At 45.2% G+C, this 13,075-nt stretch overlaps 1 protein-coding gene across 2 annotated transcripts in view; it reads right to left on the reverse strand.

Annotated features, from left to right (window-relative positions):
* Positions 1 to 13,075, reverse strand: part of GDPD5 (glycerophosphodiester phosphodiesterase domain containing 5) — a 125,540-nt gene that overhangs the window by 43,645 nt on the left and 68,820 nt on the right. The window contains exons 2-4 of one of the 2 annotated variants that reach the window (XM_074168567.1): positions 7,825 to 7,928; positions 1,967 to 2,060; positions 1,242 to 1,301 (exon numbers count right to left, since the gene is read on the reverse strand). In XM_074168567.1, the coding sequence (XP_074024668.1) occupies positions 1,242 to 1,301; positions 1,967 to 2,060; positions 7,825 to 7,928 (258 nt within the window). Of the gene's footprint in view, positions 1 to 1,235; positions 1,302 to 1,966; positions 2,061 to 7,824; positions 7,929 to 13,075 lie in introns of both variants that reach the window. The other variant, XM_074168559.1, reaches the window with a different exon arrangement.

The following is a 13,075-nucleotide window of genomic DNA, read 5'->3' on the forward strand; positions in this document are numbered from 1 at the left end:
CAGAGAATATTAACTTCATCCAGTCTCTTATCTAAACCTCCTTAGAAAGCTGAGGGAGGTGTGGGGAAGGGAAGAGAGAGACAGAGCGACACATCTGAGCTGCGATGAAAGGTGGATTTTTTTGGAAGAAAGGAAGGAAGGGTAGGTTTCTGTAGGCAAGAACTAACTGATCTCCACCAACACATTCCTCTTCTGGACTTACTCATCCAAACCCACCAGCCACCTGGAACGTGTCTGAAAAATACCATTTCCCCCGATGAAGAAACATATGTTAGACTAGAAAAATCAACAATTTATTTTCCAGCAGCAGTCAGACAGTCCCCACCCCTTCTTTGCATTGCATCCCCTCCTCCTGAGGAAGCATAATTTCTATAGTTTCTAAGAAAAAAAAAGAGAGGGTGGGGGAGGTCTGTGCTCTCCCTGTCCTAGGAGGTGGTACATCTGTTCAGGCTCTGATCCTGCAAGACCTTGTCACCACCAGAACCATCAATTTCAGGAGAAGCTGTGCATTGGCAAATTCAGGACTGGTCCCTTAATTACCTATTAGCAGAACGCCAGTGACAATTGAATCCTGGCAAGCCATTTTCTTTGGCACTGTCTCTCCCCACAGCTTGCTACATACCCTTCCTCTCCCCTTCTGTGCTCCAAACTCCAGATTACCATCTTCTCTTACGTTTCATAGCATATTTTTTTTTCAAATTGCTTCAACATACAAATCAGGACCTCCTTGGGTTCCACCAAACCACAACCTGCACATTGCACACCCTGACTTTTAACAGCTATATCTTCTCCCAAGGCTTTTCTACAGTCGTTTCCTCCAAGGACATCCTGAAAAGCTTCACATCTTCTCAGCCACTCCTCCAGGGCTGAGTTCATCACAGAAGGGAGCACCAGAGAGGTTCATAATGGTTCACAGAGACAAGACCAAAGTCAAGCTGCTCTAATGACATGATGTTTCTCAGTCTCCAGAAGTGCTGCCCCCCCTACCCCGCCCCCCACCACCAGGTACCCCAAAGCATTTCACCAACCATGGAGCAAAGTTATTGTCTCCAGGCTTGGACTGCCCCCTACTGTGGAATTTGCTTGGTCCTCCGAGATGAGGACACATACACCACATGACATCTAAAGTTTATGCTCTTCCCAAAACCACTATGAAGACAGGTACCACATGCACTACCCTCTCCTTAACCTCCTGTTTTATTGAGATCCTGCTTCTTTCCAAGCTGAGAAGAGACATTTACCTTGTGAAGCCAGTGCAGGTTCATTTGCTGTCCCACAGCTATGTGACATAGTGCTAGTATCTGTGAAGGAAGAAATCAAGAGTCAGACAAGGACACATCACAACCATCAAGTGTTTGCACATGCAGGAACACAACACCACCCCAAAAGTTAACCCAGCTGGCCAAGGCAGAAATCAGGGCTGGGGATGGGTCCAGCAGACAACACCTGGTCCATCTGTACAGACAGATCCTCTCCAAAGCCAAGGATGTGGAGGAAAAGACTATCCTCCAAGAAGCTGGGAGCTGGAGAACCTGGTCCATGGGTGCACAGCTCCTGGGACCTCAGAAAGCAAAGACTACATGGGGCCAGGTACTGGTGTGCTACCTCAATGGACACCACCTTGAAGGTCCCAGCACCCTGGGATGCAGGGAAACAACTTGTACATGTGACTGGCAGATACACTAAAGTGGGGCAGGGGCCATACTAAGGGAAACAAAAGCTGTATTTCTCCTCAGGCCATCTGCACCACCAGTATCAGGGTCTGTCTTTGGTCTTGATCACCAGAGGCCAAAGACCATGCGCTTTTCCACTTTCCATTTATTTTAGCCACTTAAAGCTAAGAGAGAGGGAGAGAGAAATCACTTCTGAAAGGAAAATTGCTCAAGTGACAGATGGACTGAGAAGTTCATACCCTTTTTAAAACAAATGCACAAACCTTTAGGAAATGGCATTTTATTCCACTCACCAGTAACACTGTGATGTAGGTAAAGCCAGCAGCAGTTGTTACAAGTATTGGAATGGACCAATCACTCCAATATCCCATTCGGTTATATAAAAACCTGAAAGATAAGCGTGAAGGACAGATTAAGAAGAGATTCCACGCCGTAGCAACTTTGCTAGGATTAGACAAAACTTTAGAAAATGGACCTTTCCGTTTCCACCGTACAGATGAGAGAGAGGTAGCAAAAAGAACAAGTCACAAGGAAACAAAATCCAGTGTTTGTGCTTTGATCCCTCATGGGAAATTAATTCTGCAAAGAGGAATCAGACAATTATGTCAAACACAGAAACAAAGTCACTAGAAAAAAAAAAATAAAAAAAAAAAATCATATATGACCAGAACTTGAGTTTTCAGAAAAATATTCCATATAAACAAGGGGAAAGTGTCTGTCCCCACATGTGGTGGTGGTTGCCTAAACAATAGATCTAATGCTGTCCCATGTGCCCATAGACTAATAAATACAATATAGAGATAGTATCAAGGACAGGGGATGAAAATCAATGTTGCTGTGCATCACTGTGCTATATACTTGAGGCGTAAGCTCTTTGCAGAGGGATGAGCTGATGGAAGAAATTGGCTTTCCTGTACCTATCAGAAACTGTCTCTTATTCCAATGGACTGTAGAGAAGGTCCAATCTTGAGTGGAGACTGTCAGGAGTTGTTCTCAGAACTTCCCAAAATGGGGCTGGCTCAAGGAACCACATCCTTCTGGCCCTCTCATCTTCAACTGACTGAAGGGTTCATCTTCCCAGCCTGAAGGATGCCCAAGGGGGGTTTTGGCTCAGTGGATTCCCTTGTCCTGGTCCTTCTGTTTACTTCAAAGCTCTAAGAAAGAAATAGGCCATTCAATGGCCCTGCTACCCAACCTTGGAAAGAGGCAGCAGCAATGTCTTGATGCACCAGATGATCAGAGCAGGGACTGAAGCAAGGTTAGAGGAGTAGTGAGGTAGAGATGACACCCTACAGGTATAGCTCCAAAGCATGTACCTCCAAAGCCAGCTTCTTTGGTTCCTTCTAGGCCATCACTCACCAGTGAACTCCCCAGTTTCTCTGCACACGTGCAGAACAGTTGCCACCTCATCAAGGCTTAGCAGCACAAAAAGCATAGAAGCCAAATGTTCTTCCTACGGCCAGTGGTCACAGAACTGCTCTAGAAACAGAGAAACCCACATTCATTCCCTGCCTTAGCTTTTGGGATTGCAATGTTCTTCCCCTACCACCTCTCCAACCAACAGGCAGAGAGGTAGGCTCCATCCTTCTGCTGAAGCCCATTTTCTTCACTCCTCTCCCCTATTTATCCAGGTATCCTCCCCACTCTCAGCTATCGAGTTTTCCAACCCTGTATTTCAGAGGGCAGATTCAGCTCAGCATCCTGCCTCTTCTCATGACTTTCATAAAGCCAATGGGCAAAGAAAGCTTTAGGAACAGGAGCACCAGGCAAAGCGGACCATGATCCACAGCAGCACAGTAAAAGACACCGCCCCTTGTGCCCGGCAGTGGGTCTCAAATGTCAAATTTGCATTTAAACAGCAATATGCTTCCCAGTAAAACCATCCTGGAGTTGAATTCCGGAGTCATTAAAGCACATTGCAGCAAAGCCAGAGCAAGACACAAGATAGACTCAGTCCACTACCTTCCCTGGCCAGAAATGCAGAAGGGCACCCAGACCCCACCAGCTCCAGGGAAGAAGCAGACAAATCCCAAAAACCTTCTTGCAATTTCTGACACTTCAAGCCTGACCTGGATTAAAACTTTTTCCAGTGGATTTTTAGAAAAAAACATCATTAGGTTGACTTGGCTGGGGCTAACGTCATCTCCATGCAAATCCTCTGGTACAGCAGGGACAAGATGATTACGGGGTGAATGATCATCAGCTACAAACTCTGGTCTGGCAACTGCCCCATCTATTTCGTCCAGGAGTAAAGCTCCAATGTATGATCTGGAGAGCAAATCCTTGGGCTCAACAAACATGACCCACGTCCAGGTTCTGCTTAGAAAATATCCAAAGAGCCATAACAAAAGGGAACTGGAGGGATTTGGACATGCTGTTAGTAAAAAAAGAGAGAAGAAAGAAGAAAGAGCTCCTCTGAAGTCTTTGCTAATGCCACCACCAAGAGCTTTCTTAGCTCAGCTTCAATACATTTAAGTTTTTGCTCTGATGTCCCTTCAAGTGGCCCTCTGATAGTGTCAGGTCTTCACTTGATGTGCAAATGACTGTTTTAAAATGCTGTTTCCATGGTAGTTATGAACCAGACGAGCCTTCTCCACAACCAAGGAAGAAAAAAAAAAAAAACTTGCTACACAGACTTGCATTTATAGTCCTGCTCCAGAGGGAATGCAGCCAGGTTTACAAATTACACTATCTCTCACATCCTTCATTAACCAACATCAAGCTTTCTGTTGCAGTCCATAGCTTGCACACTGGGGATCTATAGTATAATGCAATTAAGTGTAGACACCACAAAGAAATGCCCAAAGCAATAAATTTTAAAAAATATTTCCTTAAATTTAAGAGGCACAAAGCCCTTTCATTGACAGGGACCTCATCGCATATTCAGCCTCCCAGAGAAAGGTAAAAAGCCTGCAGCAATACATGCCAAGCTATAATTTTGTCTTGTCTTTCTAAAGCTCATTTCAATCCCAGAATAGTCCCTTAAGCCTTTACCAGTTTAAAGGCCAAATCACCACATTTACGTAGGTAAACCCTACTGCCGTCACAATTTAATTAGGTCAGTTTGGTTTTACATAGATATGTGCATAGAATCATAGAATGGTTGAGGTTGGAAGGGACCTTTCAGATCGAGTCCAACCATCAACCTAACACTGACAAAAGCATCACTAAACTATCTCCCCAAACCATCACTAAACCATCCACTGCTGGAGCCTGAAGAAGCTGCCTGAACGACAGGCAGGGTTTACTATGACATCTGTAGGTTTCTGCTACTTTTTTAAATCACCTCTGGCAGACGTTCAGCAGCATTTAGCAGAGCTCTGCACACCTGGGTTAAGAAATGAAGAATATTCCTAATGAATTCAGGCTCCAAGTACCATTTTAGCCAGAAGAACACAGAAGACAGAGATTGCAACACATTGTAGTTTCAACTTGGAATAACGAGACTTTTCATTACCATGCTAATAACCTCGCCAAGAAGGACCTGGGGTTATGGAGGGCATGAAGTTGAACGAGCCAACGGGGTATCTCCACTGTGAATATGTCAAACTACTGGGTAGCATGAAGAGAAGTGTCCCCAGCAGACCAAGAGAAGTTGCTTTCCCTCCTACTCAGCACTGGTGAGGTGGCACCAGCACCACAGTGCCCTGATTTGGGCTTCCCACTACAAGGAGGATGTGTAGGGGGTCCAAGGCAGAACTATCAAACCAAGATGGGGAGGAAGCACCTAGGGAACATAGCTTACTTGGAAAGCTTGAGGAAACTGGGCTTGTTTAGTCTCACAGAGAAGAGGCTATGAGATGATCTAATTGCCACCCACACTGTCTGACAGACAGTTATGAAGATGATGAAATCAAACTCTTCAAGAGAGACAGTCACTGTCACAAAGGGAAATGGCCCTCAGAGGTTTGGGTTGAAAAAATCTTCTCCTCACGGAGATCAGTGCAGTGCTGGAACAAGTCCCAGAGAGGAGGGATGTCTTCATCCTTGGGGTTCCAAGACCTCAGTCAACTTAGTCTACTGCTGGCAATAGTCCTCCTTTGAGGGGCTGGCTGGACAGATGCCTCCAGTCTTTCTTCTCCTGCTGTGGTGGGACAGGTCAAAGATGTTCAGTGTAATTGCCTGCACGTGACATGAGGAAGGAGAGCTCACAAGGATGAGCTTCAGAGGGCAGGAACAAGCACAGCAGCTAATCACCCCAATGTGACAGCAATTCTTTGTCCTAGCTCTTCCAGGGAGCCCCTCCCAGTAGCTCAGTGTGTTAAGTCCTGTGCAGAGATGGTGTTTGCCCCAAAGAGCTCTCCCTCTAGTCTGAAAGAGGTTATGGCTTGCAAATAAACCAGCGGAGCAGAGGGGAAGGCAACAGGAACAAGCATCAAAGAAACTCTGACCACAAACAATGCCAAGAAGCGATAGCCACTGAAGAACCGCAAAGATCGTGTTTCTAAGAGCAAGGACCCCACTGCATCTCATCAGGAACAGGCTCACAGCCCTCTTGGGACCAAAATGATGCTTTCGTCTCCTTTACACCCTGACTGGTTGAAAACTGTTCTGTTTTAATGGGGCCCACACATCTGTGCTGGAAGGGAACAGGGCCAGGCTCAGACTGAACAGACCCAGTGGAAATTGTTTCCTCTCCGCCTGGAACCAGCGTGGTTGTAATTAAAACCTCGCCCCATGTTATCATCCTCCCTCCCAGCCTTTCTGCAGCATTTCAGGCTGTTTTTTCAGAAACCCTGCTGTTCTCCTCAACCTCTGGTGCCAGCGTGTGGAGCAGGAATATAATTGGTGTTATGGCAGACACGAAGCACTGACCCATTTTCAGCCCTGAGTGGCAAGGCTTGAAGAGATGTAGCCCTGCTACATCAGGCACCCAGAGAGCCTCTTCCAGGACTCTTGTGCACCAGAAGGCTTACTTTTCCAGTGCCATCAGTCCAAAAGTGCTTCTAGAACTCTGTGAACACCAGGTTCCACAGCAGGGGAAGGTGCTTTGGTCTGCAGGTGACATCTGTGGGCATTTTAAAGCCCAAATACCTCTTGCATCCAGAGCAGACCTCCAAAATCTCCTCCCATTCCTGCGTGAACATTTGGAAACCCAAAACTTTGCAGTGCCGTGGCTGCAATGCTCATTCACAACGTCCACAGGGCTTTGCTTCATCTCTGCATGAGGTTTTTTCAGCCCTTTCTCAACTTTGAGCTAAGCCGGATTTGGCTTTGCAGTGGAGCAAACGAGGAACATTCACATCCTTTACTGAAGGTATGAACTGAAAGAAAGAGGAGTTCCAAAATACCCTTTTTTAAAAAGGCATTTTTTTCATGCTATTATAAATAATAAAGAGTGATGTTTTCAGTTCTCAGACTATGGATCTGAGCGAAGAGAAAATACCGCACTCCTGGGAGGAGACAGCTCACGCCATGAAGTTAGTAAACACTCTCCCTCACACAACTTCAACATCTAAAGCAGATGATTTATTTAAGGGATCAACTACCCCCTGGGTTTTAAAATGCAGTTTACATATTAACTTTGACAACAAGATGATGTCAAAGCAGTTTGGTTAGAAGAGATCCCAAGGTACTGTCAAAACCTTTTAAGATGCTGCTGAGATAGTAAAAGGGAGAATAATTTCCAGCACTGGAGGGAGCTGGCAACACCCTAAACTCCCCAGCACATCCCACTGGAAAGCTTGTTTTCAGCTCCTTCCAACTTTGCAACATTTTCCACACCCATGTCTGCTTCAAGATGAATTTTTTGTCATTTATATTTTGTGGAAAGTTGCGGCCAAGTTGCTCAGTCACTTCCAGAAACAGCCAACCATAGAAACAAACAAACAAACAAGAACCCAAAAGCTTCTACGTGATTTCAGCACCATCTTTGTTTTCACATGCTGTTCACCGGCAAGCACACCTACCCCAAACTCCATACGGCCACGCAATGGAGACACGTGGACACATTACATTAATCAGTGAAGACAGGCAGAAGAAGCTCTCCTTCGATCTCACTTCCCATCTCCCTTCCACTTTACTGTCATTAACAAGTCCATCTGAAGGACCACAATGCATCCAACCCGATGTCAAACAGTTCTCAGAGGTATATGATGGCAGCCAAATTTGTTAAGGGTTTGACCTCTTGTAACAGGAAAACTCTACTCACCAGTTGATTTCATTGTAGTCATTGTGAACTTCCCACCAGAAGTAAAACCAGACCAGGGTCAGGAAGAAGGACGAGGTGAGGATGAAGAACCACAGGCGCTCCCACTGTAGACAGAAAGAGAAGTCAGTGTTAACACTATCCCGTTTCAGGGTCAGTGCCCCATCCTGTCCCACATCTCATCTAGAAGCTGGTGAGATCAGATTGAGGACATTTGGTGCCCCTGCCCATGGCAGGGAGTTTGGAACTAGATGATCTTTAAGGTCCCTTCCAACCCAAAACATGACTTCCGAGGGCAGATTTCAGACCTTTCTCCCCTGGGGGAGGTGGGAGATGCAACCCTGGTCCCCACCTCTGGGCAGAGGGGTCGCTGATGTAGATCCATCCTGTATAGGGCTGGGACAGCATTTCTCCAGCTCCCAGGGCGTGTGGAACGAGGGATCATTTCTGGATAGTTGGGGTTGGATTTTTTTTGTTTGTGGGGTTTTTTTTGCGGCAACTGTTTAATCAACTTTTCCATCCATACGTGAGAGATGCAACTTGACATCTTACCCTCTCATGGGTTCAGCCTAAATGACTGAGTAGTTACCCCACAGCAAAGGCTACACAGCAGTTTAGGGATGCTTCTGCTGCACAGACATATGAACTCCTTCCCCCCAGGCACTTAGATCCCGCAGAGCCAAACCACCCATCCGCAACATTTATTCCCACCACCGCCACATATGTAAGCGTTTTGCAAATGATACAGCAGGAGGAGAGACCACACCAGCATTGGATGAAAGATGTTTGCACCAAAGTCCCATTTTGGTTAATGTTTCAATTAATACTCCACACCCCCAAAGAATTAAAAAAAAAAAAAAAAAAAATCCCTAGAACATCTGTTCGGTGCCCCACTCCAATAGTGTGGGTAAAATCCTAAACCACTAGGACATCCATGATGAGAACAGTGTTGCAGGAAAACTGTCCCTAACCAGCACCATTCCCATGTGCTCCTTGTTGCTTTTACTCTGCAGGCATTAAATAGTCCACATATGTTTCCATTTCAACCAGCATCCAGTCTGTTCGGAACAGAACACTGAAATAAATTCACCATGGAAAAATATTCAAATGAATCCTCTCTTCCCAGAATGAGCAAGAAGGGTTTAAAACTGAAAAAGCGTCTGAGCAACTCTACTGCTGTAGTTTCCTTCTAGACCCTGAGCATGCCGTTAATCTCTTTTGAAAATGCCCTTTTCTCTAGTGAACTGTCTCATGGCTTTTCAATTATGCAAAACAATGTAACCGATAAAAACACCGTTTTGGTGATATAAGAAACACCACTATTCTTTGCCTTCCCTTTCCATCTTAAGGGCTGAAGCTATTTACTTCACCGCACGTTGACTATGTTTCATCAGGCATCACCCTGGATACCAATCTTGTGATACAGCTCTCCCTTGTACGCTCCATCTCACAAAAAGTGCCAAAAGAAAGAGAAAGCAATAAAAAGGGCTGGAATTATTTAATTTTCGCTGTGCCAAAAGTGATGTCTTCTGCTAGAAATTCCCAAATCTTGGCCACAGGTTGTGGTTAAAGCTTTTCTTCAACTCAGCTCAAGTTTGTTATCCAACTTCGATCAAACCTCAGTAGCACCAGGTGCCTAATTCCCACATGGGGCTTTCTTTTCCAGATAAATGGGGCAAAAGGAACCAGAAAGTTGTACAAAGGGACTTCTACAGCGCACCTGCCAAGTACATTCAAAACCACATGGCCAAACTGCTCTGCCATGACCTTAGAGACTATCATCTCCCCACCTCGTGAGCAGATCTGCACCTATATGCACAGGTGACCTCCTGGAGGGAAAGCACTGAGGGTGAAATGGGATTTCTTCCCCCAAACACCCCATCTGTGGTAGCAGGATGCCAGCTGTAGAGTCTACATCAGCTCCACAGCCAACACCAGCCTTCCCCAGTCCAAAAAGCAGCAACAAGGCTGCAACTTTCTTCTCTCAGCCTGGAGAAGAGAAGGCTCTGGGGAGACGTTATAGTGGCCTTCCAGTACCTGAAGGGGGCCAACAAGAAAGTTGGAGAGGGACTGTTGGCAAGGGCATGTAGCGATAGGACGAGGGGCAACGGTTTTAAACTAGAGCAGGATAGGTTTAGATTAGAAATTCAGAAGTTCTTTACATTGAGGGTGGTGAGACACTGGAACAGGCTGCCCAGAGAGGTGGTGGAGGCCCCATCCCTGGGGACATTCAAGGTCAGGCTTGATGAGGCTCTGAGAAATCTGGTCTGGTTAAAGATGTCCCTGCTTACTGCAGGGGGTTTGGACTAGATGACCTTTAAATGTCCCTTCCAACCCAACATATTCTATGATTCTATGAACATCTCTCCATGATGAGCCTCCACTGCTGCACAGCCAAGCCAACCCTTTCCAACCAAGAAACTTCAGATTAATATCCACCCATGCAACACCTGGATTATATAAACACCCAACCCAAAACCCACTCAACACCTACGCTCCATCCCACCAAAACTTCCCAGGAGAAAGCGATTGAGAACCCTTTCAGCTGGTTATGACTATTTTCTCCTGGATGCCTTCCAGCTTGCAGATCTCCAAGCTTTCAAACCTCATTTTCCCTATTGCTTGCAGGTTTTTTCTTCTCCATTCGGGTCTAAAAACCTCCTTGCACTTATCAGTATCACTGCTGAATCACTTAAATGAACAGGTTTTTGCAAGGCAAGTGAGGTTTAAAGTATCACAAGTGCTGAGGACCAACATTGCTACAAAAAAAAAAAAAAACATCCTCCAGCTCTTTGAAGGTCATTATGGGATAAGCTTGGCCAGTATTCATGCACTGGATGACACTGATTTGATAAACAAGCCAAGGAAAACATTTCAGAACATGTTTGGCCTTTTTTTTTTTTAATATATATATGTTTTTTTCCCCCCCCTCATTTCTATGCAAGCAGCATAGCTTGTGTCAAGCTCTCCAAAGCTATTTTTGGTCTGTCCTTGGTGGTGCACTTGCCAGATATATTTGCCTGGCTGATTTTGTGAAAACCCAGTCAAATTCTTCAAGGGCTGACATACTTCAGTGAGTTCAAGCACAATTCTGAGTGGGCTCTCAGAAGAACAGGGAACATCTTTCCAGCATCACTGATGCTATTCAGCACAAACTGAACGAGAAGCTGACCGTACATGAATCTGACCTATGTGCACAATATATTGTCTTTAGCCCAGGCACTGTACAACCCCCCTCCAACATCCCCCATCAGAAGAGTTTGAGGCCCCTACTTTGCAGGCTCCTCACATGCTTTCAAGCAAGGTGAAATCTGCAACGTGCAACAGCTTCAAGCCTCTGCTGTCAAAAATAAAGACTTAAAAATGACATCATCCTGATCACTCAATCACAGCGACAAGTAGGTGGAGGAAACGGTGCCTCTTCACCTACAGAAACTCAGGCAGAAGCACTAGAAAGTCTGAAGGTGCTTGAAAAAATGTCCACATTTTCAGCTCCATGAGATTTTATAAGATTGTCAACATTGACATTTTTGGCAGTTGTTCTAGAAAACCTTCCCTTCCCTTTTGGTTTCTCCCTCTTCCCGTGGGAATAAGATGGACATGCTCACTAGTTTCCAGTTATACACACTGAGCTTCACCCCAAGGAGCTCACGCAGCACTCAGTAGTATTGTCCAGCAAATGACCTCAAAGCACATCTGTAATAGCATCTTCATTTATATCAGGATGCATTTGGGAAGTAGCTCACCCTTTTGTCCCTTTTGTCCTCCTTTCTGTGTTCTAGTTCGCATCCCTACAGGGCTTTGGGTGAAGCTAAGCCAGAAGGTGTGCTCCAGGAGCGAACCCAACACACCTCAACCACCAATGGGCACTCAGTTTACAGGACCAGATTAGAATTAGGCCTACATGACCACACCACCACCTCCAAAATGCTTCTACCACAGATGTCTGGATCTCAGCATCAACTATCTCCTTCCACAAACCTCTTCTCTTGGGCCATGCTACTTCCTAATGCAGATGTAGCCGTGAAGTCTCGCAGAATGGTACGAAACAGTATTAACCTCATTATACCAGCATTTAACTTCAAAGGAAAGCAATCAATGAAGTCACCTTTTTCCACCAGCTGAATGATCAAAAAAGGACATGTACCATGCGCTCAGTTAACCCCCTCAAAAAGCCAACAGGTATGTGGATAAAGTTATGGAGCACACCCACTGAGACGGCCACAACCCAAAGGAGGATGGAAGGAGTATCAACTAAAATGAGAGAAGTGATTTTGAAGTGAGAATGTTTAAAAGGCTCAGGCACAGGTTGCTGCAGAAGCACTTTTAAAAACAGGCACCTTACACGTACCACTGCGCTTGTGATCTCTGGTCCGTGGTGTGGCCACTTCTAGCAAGGGGAATAAGATTTCTTACTCCACGAGTGTCTACAGACATAGTCAGAACAGCCCCAAAAGGAAACAAATGAAGACTGAGACATGTTGCCAAGTTGCAGTTTGTCACTCACTGATATTTTAAATTCTTTTATAACACAGAATTCCTAAAAAAACCCAATAAATAAAAAGAAAATAAATTAAAAAAAAAAAAAAATCTGTGTTTCATCCGCATTCTCCACCACTTTTGGGCATCTCCAATCCCACCCTGTGTCAGGTGGGAGCATAACCAACACCAAAATAAGAGAGGATGGCAAAACAAAAAAACACCAAATTAAATGAAATTGCCACAGAAAGAGCCAGTTTGTGATTCAACTGTGAAGTTGCCTCCTGCATTTTACCTGCTCTTGGTCTGCAAGTTTTAATTGAACTCGTTAAAAACAGCCCTGAACTTCACATCACAGAGCGCAGAAGAGCTATTCCAATTTGGGAGATTAGTTTTGGTTAACCGAAGTCTGCACCAGCCTCTTTTGCTGCAACTCCCCAAGACAGACGAAGGTCGCAGCATTATTTACCACCTGGCACCAGTGGCGCAGGAAAGCAAAGAGGCTCAGGAAGATTATTTTCTTTCCTGTAAGATCTGTAGGAGATATTATGAAGTTCACCTACATACACACTCCCACCTCTCCCTCCTACAGGGACTACTTCAATTTAGTTAAGCTTGTTGTATTAGAAGCCATGAGACTTCTCACCGATTTCTACATTTCAGCTGGCAGCACGTATGCTGGAGCACATCTCTTAGTGTGATACCATTTGTAAACCACAGAAATTCAACAACCAAAAAATCCATGCTTTTTAAAAAGGGTCTTTAGAGGAGGTTC

This window comes from Numenius arquata, chromosome 1 (genome assembly GCF_964106895.1).
Source record: "Numenius arquata chromosome 1, bNumArq3.hap1.1, whole genome shotgun sequence".
NCBI lineage: Eukaryota > Metazoa > Chordata > Aves > Charadriiformes > Scolopacidae > Numenius > Numenius arquata.